Source organism: Gallus gallus, chromosome 5 (assembly GCF_016699485.2).
Source record: "Gallus gallus isolate bGalGal1 chromosome 5, bGalGal1.mat.broiler.GRCg7b, whole genome shotgun sequence".
Lineage (NCBI taxonomy): Eukaryota > Metazoa > Chordata > Aves > Galliformes > Phasianidae > Gallus > Gallus gallus.
This window is the reverse complement of record NC_052536.1, coordinates 42,696,128-42,708,291: the sequence shown is the minus strand read 5'-3', so window position 1 is coordinate 42,708,291 and position 12,164 is coordinate 42,696,128. Positions and strand designations below refer to the sequence as shown.

Sequence of the window (12,164 nt, the reverse complement as noted above, 5' to 3'; positions counted from 1 at the left end):
TAAAAGACTTTTTCCGTATATCTTACCTAAATCTACCCTCTTTGAGCTTGAAACTATTTCCCCTTGTTCTATCACCACAAACTATGCTAGTTAGTTGTACCTGGTTCGCTACTGTATGATTTAGAAGAGAGGGGAGTTGGGGAGCAGAATAAAGTTAGACCAGCACATAAAGTAATTGTAAAATAAGGCAATTGAGGAACACTAGTATTAAAGAGAAGAGTAAAGAAAACACAAAGCAGTTTAACTAGGAGGGAAGATAGAGAGAAGTAGTAGATGGAAAACCTGCAAGAATGTGAGATATGTTATGATGCATTGCCTCTTTCCTTAGTGAAGCTGGCAGATATGTGATGCCCTCACTGAGAAATGCAACCTGATGTTTGTGGGGGTTTTGGTGTCTTTTGTTTTTAGGTTTTGTCTCTAAACTAGGAGAGGGATGCGTGCATATAAAGTCGTGATCCTTCTTTTGCATTTAAAATGAAAAGTGTCTTTCTGTTGATTAATTGGATGATTTTGATGTGGAAATCAAAATAAATAATATGTGTGGTGTAAACGTTTTGGATTTATATTTACTGCTGTTACAGAAAGCTGTGATTTAATAACATTAAAAATGAAGCTATAAACCTCTTTTATTTCATTCAACAATTGTCTTGAAACTGATGGAGCTGTGGTTTTCATTTTCAAGTAGAATACTAAAGAAAATTAATTTTTTAGTAAGTTAACTAGGTTCTGATTCAAAATGCATCAAAGTTGGTGACAGGACTCAATTGCTTTCATTATTTTAAAAGTTTTGGGTCCTAAAACTTCAAATGGAGGGGAAAAGACATTTCAGTGAAGAATAAAAGTATGATATGGTTCTTGCATGCATTTTAGCTTCTGAATTACTGAAATTAACATTATTTAAGATTGATAAATGTCCTCTTAGGTCTATTTTCATAGAAACTAATTTTTATTCTACTTTATATTCCTTCCCTTTTGCTTCCTATGAAGGCAGGGGGTAGTGAGGTAAGTTCAATTGCATAGAGTGCAAGACACATTTTAAGAACTTAAGCAGCTTGAAAAATAAAGCTATACTTTGAAACAGAAGTGAACTTTTTCACACTTTACTATGAAATAGTAGCTTGTTACTGGTTAGAAGAGACATGGGAGGCAAAGAAAGAGCTCAGTCTGAGTAAATAAGAGTGGGCACTGAATAAAATAGTTGGAAGGAGATGATCAAATCTCATGTTCTCTTCCTCAGTACTCTACAGTGGCTAAAAGCTCAACAAGTTTATTATGAAATTTTGTATGTCTGCATAACAGTGTTGTTACTGCGTAAGTGTTGTTACTGCGTAACAGTGTAGAAGTCCAACATGGAATAAGCAGTGCAGGGAACAAGTTGCAGAGAGACCTGAAATGTCTCTACCTTGTCTGCATTGCTGTGTTGGAACTAAAAAATAAAAAGCATCTGGGAGAAGAGAGATGTTACTAACTTGCCCTGCAGCGTTGTACTAATGATTATGTAATATTTAAGGATCTGACCTGATAGCTTCACCTAGTATTATTCTGATGTGCTTGTAATAGCACAGGAAGAGGACAGTGTTCTGTGTTAATCATTTTTTATGGCTAACACATTAATTTGAGGTGTAAGTTGAATCAACTCATACTTTTAAGCGTTGTTGCCGTTATTTTATTTTTTTTTACAACAGTCATAATTTTTCCCATTTTTTAACATGACTTTTTAAAAATTTAAATCTTTCCCACACAATTCAGTATTCTAAAGAAAATCATTAGGTAAATATTTTTGAAATCTTAACAATTTTAAGTCTGATTTTGCTGCTGCTTGAAGTAAAGAAGAAATAAAGACATTTTAAAAAATAAGAAATGAATGGAAGAAATAATTTGCTATACACCAAGCCTTAATCTTTAGGCACAACCGTTTGCAGTTTTACTGCATAGTGTCTGTGATTAAAAAAAAAGTAACTGGATTAGTGGGTTGTAATGCTAAAAAGGAATGAGTGTTCAGAGAAGATACAAGCTGTAAAATAATACAGCTGACATTATGTTATTATTATATGGCCTAATAATGCTGAGTATTAATGGAAATGATGATAGTGATTGTGATGAACTTTCATTCTCCTTAGTAAGGAAAAATGTAGACGGTAGAACTGCAGACTAAATTAGCTTTAAATCTATTTCAACATTTTTTCACTGTGTATTTGGAAACCCTTATTTTTATTTGGTTTTGTAGGTGTGTGGGAGTCTTCACATTATTGGAAGTTTTGAGATTAAAAATGATTGGATTAGAGAGACATTCTTTCTAAGTCTTAAATCATCATTCCTTCCTCCACTGTACGATACAGTGACTTGAAAAAAAATAATAACAATATGGTTGGGCTATCGGAGTCTTCCTGTGACTTCTTATTTACTTTTAGGAGTTAGTGACACAGATATTGTCTGGAAATGGAAGATGCTGGTGCTGTACAAGTTAATAAACTGAAGAGAAATATGCTGAAGCTTTAAATTTCACACAAAACTTTATGGAAAAGTTCTACATATTAAGACACAAGATTTCATTCAGAGTTGCATGACATTGAAGTCTGCTTGTGGTATTTATTGTTTAAGGCCAACTTTAGTAACTCTACATCATTTCCCTCATAAAGTAAAATTGTCGTAATATGTATTGTTGACATTGGAATATTGATTTTAACTTTTATCAAAACCAAAAAATAGTAGGATTTGAGGCACCAATTATATCTAAGTCTATACTTTGAATTATTTATAATTTCTGAATGACAGTATTGAAAGGTATGTTTTTATTTGAAAATATGTCTACTGTCTGTATGATGTGTGCCTTATGGGTAGTCAGCATCACTAAACAAATCAGAAAACTGTCTCTATCCTTTAGTTAAAGTTCTTTCCAAGTATGGTTTTGTGCTAGTTAAATTGCTTAGAAGAAAAATCCATCATGGATGGTTAATTTTGAAAACACTTCTGGTTCAGCTACCTCTTGACCTGAAAACCTCTGGAAGTTGGTATATTAGCCTGGAGAAAATAACTATATTCTTATCCCGTTCTTACCCTCCTTGAAGTGTTCTCTCTTTGTTACTGCCAAAGAGAGGATACTATGATCAATATGACTTAGGTAAGAATGTTTGTACCAAGAGATCTCAAAACTAAACAGGGAATTCTGATTTACTTTTTTTTAAATAAATTTACTGAAGGTTTGTCAGCAACTTAAACATTGAAAGTGTTTCTCTCACAGTTATCACTATCATAAGTTCTTAGTACATATCATTTCTTAGTCCATGGGCTGAGACCTCTTACCTGAGAAGATCCTTGTGTCAAACATCTTTTGAAATTCTTTTTTAGCTGTTCTGCATCTACACCCAAATGGAAGTCAAAGCCAGGCATGGTGGCAAAATTGCTTCTTTTTTTTCTTTTTTTTTTTTCCTGTGGTGTTTTTTTGTATTTGACTGTTTACAAACTGATCCACAAGTAGAATTCATTTTGATCTGAAAAAGACAACAAATAAACTTACATTGTTCTTCTAGGGGAATGAAAGAGGGGATAGAAAGCTACTGAAATAAGGGTTGTTTTATCTGAACTTGGGCAGCTCGCACTTACCACATTGACATCAGAATATGCATTCGTGCCAGCTATTAAGCCTTGAGGTTCAAAACACTGAAATTTCTGCAGCCAAATTACTTAAAAGCAAATCAAAACAAGTGTACCTGCTTATCAGACTGATGAAAGGTACCTGTACATAGTACAGATATTAGGAAGTAGTCTGTATAGACTCATACGCATCATCAATGACTGAAAGAAACCATCCAGTGCAACAAGTTTGTGAAAAGTATGTCCAAATATCTTCAGTCAACATAAACTGAATTAAATAATTGTGGAAAAAAAAACTGTAGTAACTACAGATCAACAGTGATCAGTATCCTTTACACTTTCACTAGCTGAGATAATCGTATTTTAGTATAACTGAACATATTTTTATGAGTGAACTTGAACATCTGTCTTCAGTGGTGAGTTGACTGTTCTGTTTGTGAGTTCTTTCAAGGAAGTTAAACCTGTAAAACTCTTCTTTGTGTTATTCAAGTGTTGTGTTTGCCAACTATATAAGCACTTCATACACTTCAGAGGTATCAGGTATGCTTCTGCTTTCTTTTTTAGTTTGCAGTAGGAAGTATTCCTAAGGGTTATATTCTCATGGCAGTATACATTTGTAATGCCCATTGAAATGAACTGAATTTTTCTGTAATGATAAAAAAAAACCTGCACAGCATATTAAGTTGTAATTTCCTTGTATAGAAGAAGTAAATAAACCAGAAAATCAGTAATAATTATTTGTTGAATAATTCACTGACAGTTAGCTTTCAGCCAAACTTTTATAAGTAATCCTTTTCTCTTTCCTACCTGCTGCTGAAAAGAGGTTCCAGGTAATGCTTTTATTTTGCTGTCTACTCCATATTGTACTGTCATTTCTCATTTTCCTTGAGAAGCCATCTCTCATGTTGGGTGCTATTCCATGCACCTTCAGAATGTTACTTACAAATTTTATTACTTACAAATAATATTACTTACAAATTTTACAAACAATACTTATAAATACTATTACAAATTTTAGGTTTATGTGTATGCATTATAGTTCTGTTGCATATAATAAACTGGATGCATCTTTTCCTACCAGTATAAAATTAACTATAGGGACCATTAAACTTTTCTATCTTTTATAAATAATAGTATGCAATACTTTTTGTTAAAATATATAGATTAGAACTCAGACCAATTCCTAGTGGACTGCTCTCTATCTCAAATGTGAATTGTCTTATGCTTGTTCAGACAAGTAGACATGTCAAGGTGTAGTTATTGCTTAATATCTAAGTATTAAATTACCTACATGTGCATGATTGTATACAAAAAGGCACTCACTACTCACAAGATTGTGGAAATCATGATGACTAATCATTGTAAGGAACCTTATTTATAAACTACCAGATTTCATTATCTTCTAATGGAAATTGGATCTCTCAAGTTTCACAAATGACTTTGAAAATATTATCAAGAGTAATTGTAAAAGTTCATTCTTTTAAAATTCTTTACCTATTTCATACTTGTTGGCACGTACGGGAGGGCAGTGAAAGTCACTTTGTGCTGAACGCTATTGCAAAATCAGTTGCTGAATTCTATGCAATTCACATAGGTACAAAGCGTAGCTATGATGACGTTCACAGGAAGAGAATTTTTCATTTGTACCAGCAGCTGTAATTTGCTCTATGAAACCATGCCTTGTAACACTGTAATAGCACTGTTATTTTCAAAAGGTGAACAAATGTCTTAACTGATGTTATTGTGAGTTATCATGGAACTCAAAGAATCAGTCACACTTTATGTTAACTACAGTGAAGGAAAATTCAGGCAACCATCCTGTATTCTGTTAAAAACTTTGGAAATTATTATCAATAATGAATATAGAGAATAAGATACAATGCAGGACTAGTGGGTAGCAGTATTTTTTCCATAAGCTACTTCAAATTGCTTCTGTTATTCTGGTATTTAAACAAACAAACAAACAAAAACAATCTCCTAAAAAGAAATTCTGATGTATAAATATGAATTCTATTTTCATGTTGAAAATAAAGTGCCAATATCGAGGTATTTATTTCCCCTGTGATAGATGGCTGGAGTTCTCCTTCCACACATTCAAACTGACCCCATCCATGTGTGCATTCACCCCCAAATGTTTTTCCTGTTCTCCCTCCCCTCTTTTGCATGTAGTGTTTGAGCATGCAGCCTATCTTCTACATGCAAATATTTGAGCACTATATTTTCTGTATGAAATTAGTCTCTTCTCTGTACATAAATAGCAAATGAAAAATAGCTTTTGCAACTTTAGAAATGCATCTGGAAAATGTATTCTGGTGTTCTTCAACATTCCTGCTTTTAAGTTCACGAGTTCTCACCCTGAAACTTAATTACGGAAAAAATACATCCATGTTTGTAGTTTGCATTCTAAAACACTACAGTTAGAGTTTCATAGATGGGTACTTGAATAATTTTTTTGGATTACCTATGAGAGTTGCAACTGAGTATAAATAGTCTAGTCAACATTTTTCAACTTTATTTCGTTCTTTTATATGTTAATGTACAAATGTTAGTGTACCAACTCTGATGGTTGGCTAAGGGTGACTATCAGCCTGTATTTGTGTCTGTCTAGCTGTAACTCCTTTACGTATAGATGGCCTTTACAAGCAGTTGCAAAATATGAAATACTTCTTCTATTCTATCCCAGGGGATTAGTAAAAAGCAAATGTTAGAAAAATTTCACATTCTAGGTACAAGCAGCAAAAAAATCCTGAGTTCGCTCATTTCACTTCCAGTAACGTTAACCTATGACAGAACAATGTCCTTACAGCTTTTGCTGCTTTCTTTATTGGGGTAAAACAACAACACCAAAACATCAGAACTTTGCTTATGTTCTCCTGCTGTGTTAGTTGTTCTGCTTTTTCACTTCTTCCCTTATCTTTCAGTGTCATAAATAGAAAATATTTAAAAAAAAAAAAGAAGAAGGGAAAAAGGGGAAGGAATGAGGTTTGGATGCTCAGTTTTAAATGTGAGGGTGATGAGTTGAAGAAGGGCTCCTCATGTGTTTTTTGTTTCTTTGTTTGTTTGTTTGTTTTGTGAATTCCTAGAGTAATAGTAATAAGGCTGTTGCTGGTTGACACATAATTGGTCAGAAATCAAAACTATAAAATGTTTGGGAGAGCCCTGGAGTGAGCAGGGAGTGGATTGGAAAGCTTTGCTCCATTTTCTTCTTCACCAGTCTGTATAACAGAACTGACCACTAATGACAAAACCTACAGCCTTTGCCTGCTGCCTGCCTGCTCTGCAGCAGTGTTTTCATTCACTTGTCCTCCGGAGCTGTCTGGATGACCTGTGGTCCTCAACTTTACTGCTTCTATTAAGCTTGATTTTGGTGGTTATTTTTTGTTGTTTCTGCAAGGTAAAATCGGCTGAATCCACTTCTCATTTTTCTTTATTTTGAACGCGTGTTTTAAGGAATTATCCTGAGAGAATTGGGACTCAATTCTCTAGAATTTGAACTTCTTACTTCAGATCAGTTTTTTTAATGGTAATACATAGTCATCTCTTGCCTTTGACCTGAAATCTTTATTTGCTCTTGTGCTATTTTTTATAGATTTGAAAAGTGATATTCATGCTTAGTCTGTTATTCAAAGTAAGAGAAAAATTTCTGCAAAATGACTTAATCTATTATCTGACATTTTCGTTCCACGTGTTGGCTACAATATAATCTAAAGGATGCCACGTTCAAAGCTTTCCATGCTATCTGATAAGCATTAGAAATTACTCTTTCTCTCTCAGATAAGAAGACTTTCTGGAACTGTAAGAGTAGTATATCTTTTTCTACTTCTTGGATTTCTCTTTCTCTAGAAGCATTTTTGAGTGCACAGTTCTGCGACAGGCAGGTAGAAGTTCCATGCACAACAAACAGTATGATGTTATGTATTTCTGGAGCTCCATAGTATTCTTGCTATCTAATTTTATACTTGCAACATGGGATGGAAGAGGAGATAAGATAACAATGAGAGATTAGTGACTGCTGAAACTTACTTATTATAGGATAGGATTCCTCCCTCTGAGTCTGGAGGAATCTAATGGTTAGACCCAACAAAATCACTGGTAATAGGATCAATCAATTTACAAAATTTTAACATTAGTCATGATGTTCATGTTTGAAAGGAGAGAGGTACATGTTGTTTGCTTAATTTAAAAAAGGATTTAAAATCAACATTATGTGTTTTTAAGGAAGCACTTTTGTGTAAGCATTTGTCAAGGAAACTCTTGCATTTGTAAGCTTACTCCTAGTTACCTAATAAATGAGCAGCATTTATAGAAGTATCAGAGGAATTAAGGAAATTTTGTCATTATTTATAGTAATAAACTGTCAATAAGACTGATTAGCAACTCTTAATATCATTAGCTTGTTACGTAAATAAGGTTTTAGTTATATTTCTGAAAATATAGTTTTTAGCTGTAAAATAACTGGATACATGCAATCATGGGTATGTGCAGTTCATTTAACTTTCTGTCTCTGTTCATTTTTCAAAGACTTTTGATTGCATATCCAGAGAACTGTTTATTATTTTGCCATTTATCCTCAGAGATTGTAGACAGTAGAGTTTACTCCATATAAAGCAGTACTTCTTATATATGTATGAAAAAAAAAAGCTATATATTAATATTCTGGGAGATCACTGTGGTCATTCCCAAATAGATGTGGGAAAAAATGTTCTTTATGAGTGAAGACAAAATTCCAGTTCAAATCTATGTTATTTAAGGAAGCTGTTTGATTTCATTTTGGGTTTTTTCCCCAGCAATTTTTAATTCAACCTGAGCAGTATTAGTTCCTCTCTCTTTTTCTTTTCCTCTCTTCATTTACTTGAATGAACGAGGACAGTTTTTATTCTGTTTCACTGAAGTGGTTTCAGAGAACTTGTTCCCCTAACAGAATCTGTGCCTTTGAATTCTTGTTCCTGCATTTCAGTAGTTTTACTGAGTTGGATTGCATTGCAGTAAGAGGGCTTCCATGGCACTAGGAGATATGTATTGCATGTGTACGATCTTAATCAGAGGGTTTCTAACTTAAGCTGCTCATCTATTGTTTTATGATCTAAGATTTTTTCCTTAGCAAATTTCTAAGATTACCTCTTTCTATATATGCCTAATATGATAAACATTTTGATGTACTGATCATACTTAATGTAATATTGTTCTAATATGGTGGACTCAACAAGAAGGATGCTAGGAGTCCATGTTAGTAGGACAGAAGAGAAGAATGAACATGGAAACAAGATATGAAATTCCCATTCTCCCCATCAAGTATAAGAGTTTAAGAGAGAGGTTTTTCAAGAGACGATGACTGGAAGGTGTTTGTGAAATTGGAATTTAGGATTGCTGACAGAAGTTGAATGTGTTCCTCAATTTCTGTACTGGCCAACAAGCTTCTGTAGATGATGAGGGCAGCACAGTATGTGCTTGGTTTGCTTTTCCTCCTTACTGGGACAATAATTTGTTATGTTTGCAGATGAAGGGACAAACTACTACAGCTGTGAGATAGGTCCAGGCTAGAACTGAAAAACAAATGCAAATGCCTTGCTTTTCTATCTCGCTGTGTATATGAATTCTAACTGGACTCCTCAGAGTAGAAAACATCCAGAGGATCTCTGAGAAAGAATTCTGTGTTTACATTCCCTCCAAACATTCATAAAGCAGAACCAAAAGAATGAGTTTAACTCCTGTTATCTTTTGTTATTTCTATCTGAGTAAGGTACCTTTAGTACCTGAGCACATCGGACTTGTTTTTTGACCTGCATTGCTATGTGTGGTAGACATCTACATCTACAAATATTTCTCAGTACTTCAGTTAGTGTTCTGTTTTTCATTCTTAATAAATTTTGCACTTATTAATATTAAATATGAAATGTAGTATGAAACATGAGACTCAGTAATTTTCTGTCATGGTCTGAATTATCTGTCTTTTTATCTTTAAGTATTTCATCCTTTGAAAAAAGTTAGAATATATTTTAATGCAACCTATATGCCTTCCCTGTGAAAAGACACAATGTGTTAGTTATCAAATGTAAAATAATATTTTCTTTTATATGTGGATTTGGATTTTCTATTTTTAAGATTTTATGTTTTATAAAATATAGATTTATGTCACTAAATTAAATATTATAAGAGTCTCTTTTGGGCTGTATTTCACACAGTAGCTAGTTTTTTTTAAAATTGATTGTGTTTAGGTGATACAAACATTCAACAAGATTTTTTCATCTGATTTTCTTTTGAAAATTCTTTTGGTAGGCATTTACAGGCTTCTAAGTATAGTGGAAGCAACTGAAGTATCTCAGAGCACAATTTGTAGCTGCAGTATAATTTATGTTATATATACAATTGTTTTGATTTGTGATACAATAAACCTATGAATTATACTCTCATTAGGCAGAGAAGGTGGGAGAATATGATACATCTCAGAAAATGGTATTTTATTTGGATAATTGAAATAATACTTTTTAGTTCAAAATTGATATTAACAAACCATTATCTGTTGTTGTTAGAAAAGGCATGGTGCTTAATTGCATCAAAGTAATCACTGGAACAAAGATGGAATTAAAGGATAAGTTCATACTAAAACGGGAGTATTGAAGAGAGTTGATGCGTTGCTTTATGTATGATATCAGTTTGTCACACTGCCTTCTGGCTTAAATAATCCATATTTCACCGAATCTATCATGAGATTTTATTTTTAAATGAATTGTTCCTCTCAAGGGTCTTTCTCTTGGTTTTCTTTACATGACCATGTGTGTTTCATTTGTAGAGTCAATAACAATTGCTCCTACAGAACAGAAACTGTCTGACTTTGATCAACAAAATGTTGATTTTTGTTCAATAAAAACAGTTCTTTGTTTCTTTGTGTATAAACAGTTGAAAGTTATCTGAAAGATGCTATAGACGTTACCAGGCATATCTATTTGACATTTCTTAAATCTGGACTATTCAGGAGAGTTGAACATAAGTTAATGCTAATATTCATGCATTTGCATGGTGATGATTTACTTCTGAATGTTGGAATAACTTGCATTTGTTGCTGTAAGAACGAATGGGCAGTTGTACCTTGAGTTCTTTATGAACAATTAATAAGAATACTGAGGAACTGTGGGAAAAAGGAATGATGATGTCAGGTATTTAGATTAAACAGGCATGGGGAAGATGGAAGTACTATAAGAATATGCAATTAAAATCTATCAGTATCCATTTGTTGAAAAACAAGTTTTTGCATTAATCTCATGGGTTGTTGGAAGAATTGTCAGGCAGTGTAGCACATTCAACATTTCTGAAATCAGGCATGGTTTTTTTTTTAACTTGACAGAAACATCTTTCAAAGATGAACACAAATGTCAATTAAGCAGGATCATGCTAGATGTTTTCCGTATGCAATAGCAGGTTAGAAGGTACTGTGTTAGTATGGAATGGGTGACGGACAGCCTTCTCTTATTCGCAGTTCTTTATTTCAGACCACCAGTTAGTAGGGCGTTGCCACAGCCTGAGAAACTTCAAACAAATAATGTTGGGAAAAAAAAGAGACCTATAGAGGTAAGAGAAAGCACATTGATCTTTTTTACATGCAACATGTAGAAAGCACTACGTCTTATTTAGGTAATTGCTTACTGTTGTTAACAGTTGTGTTTTTAAAAAATAATAAGAGAATAAGAATTTTAAAAAAGAAAATGTAAAGCTATTCATGATGCCAACAGGCTCCAACACCTGTTTTTTCTTGTGCATAGCCAATGCAAAAACTCACCTTTAGTTAATCTGAAGTGGAAATTTCACCTAACTGTGAAAAATGCAATTCTTCACGTCAACTGAAATATTTTTTACAACTTGAAACAAAATGTTTGTTTTAGAGTACAAGATGACCTTTTGCCATCAATATTCTAAAAGTTTTAGGTTGTACTTCGACATTCTTAATTGGCAGCTAGAACTAAGTTGCAGACCAGTGTTTGTAACCTGGCAAAAAAGGCAAGAACTCAGTTTCTGTTGGTATAAGACATCATTCAACTCCTTTTCCATTACTACATCAGGACATATTTGAAAAATAAAATCTGTAAATTTCATAGTTGCTTTAAGATTTTGATTGATATACTCAAATATCTTTCTTAGGACCTAATTTTGGAGCTGGTGTTTGGGTACCGAGGCAAGGATTGCCGGAACAATGTGCATTATTTGAATGATGGTGCTGATGTTATCTATCATACTGCATCTATTGGGATCTTGTATAATGTGGCAACAGGTAGGAGGAAACCCACTTAAGAAAAGTATTTCTTCATGCATAGCATGCTAGACCTTATGAAATTACTGGTAGAATTTTAAATCTAATAAGTTTAAGTGTTTAAACTTATGTGTTTATGTATTAGTTTAAAAACTAATGTTTTTATTTACTGTTGCAAAAGATGCTGCCTGTGTGAGATCATAAATAGTATCTGCATAAGCAAGCTATATGAATTTAAATATTTCTGGGTATTGAATTTTGCAGAAAGTAAAGATTTGATAATTTTGGTGTGAGTTTTCTGGAACTTGCCTGCTAAAATTATCCTAGA

The 12,164-nt window shown here is 33.3% G+C and overlaps 1 protein-coding gene across 11 annotated transcripts in view; it reads left to right on the top strand.

Annotated features, from left to right (window-relative positions):
* EML5 (EMAP like 5) overlaps positions 1-12,164 on the top strand; it is a 114,568-nt gene that overhangs the window by 77,253 nt on the left and 25,151 nt on the right. For 7 of the 11 annotated variants that reach the window (XM_040701559.2, XM_025151285.3, XM_015287733.4 and 4 more), the window contains 4 exons: positions 988-1,002; positions 4,416-4,424; positions 11,082-11,160; positions 11,728-11,857. In XM_040701559.2, coding sequence (XP_040557493.1) covers positions 988-1,002; positions 4,416-4,424; positions 11,082-11,160; positions 11,728-11,857 — 233 coding nt within the window. Of the gene's footprint in view, positions 1-987; positions 1,003-4,415; positions 4,425-11,068; positions 11,161-11,727; positions 11,858-12,164 lie in introns of those variants that run through there. The other 4 variants (XM_025151284.3, XM_025151283.3, XM_040701562.2 and 1 more) reach the window with 3 other exon arrangements.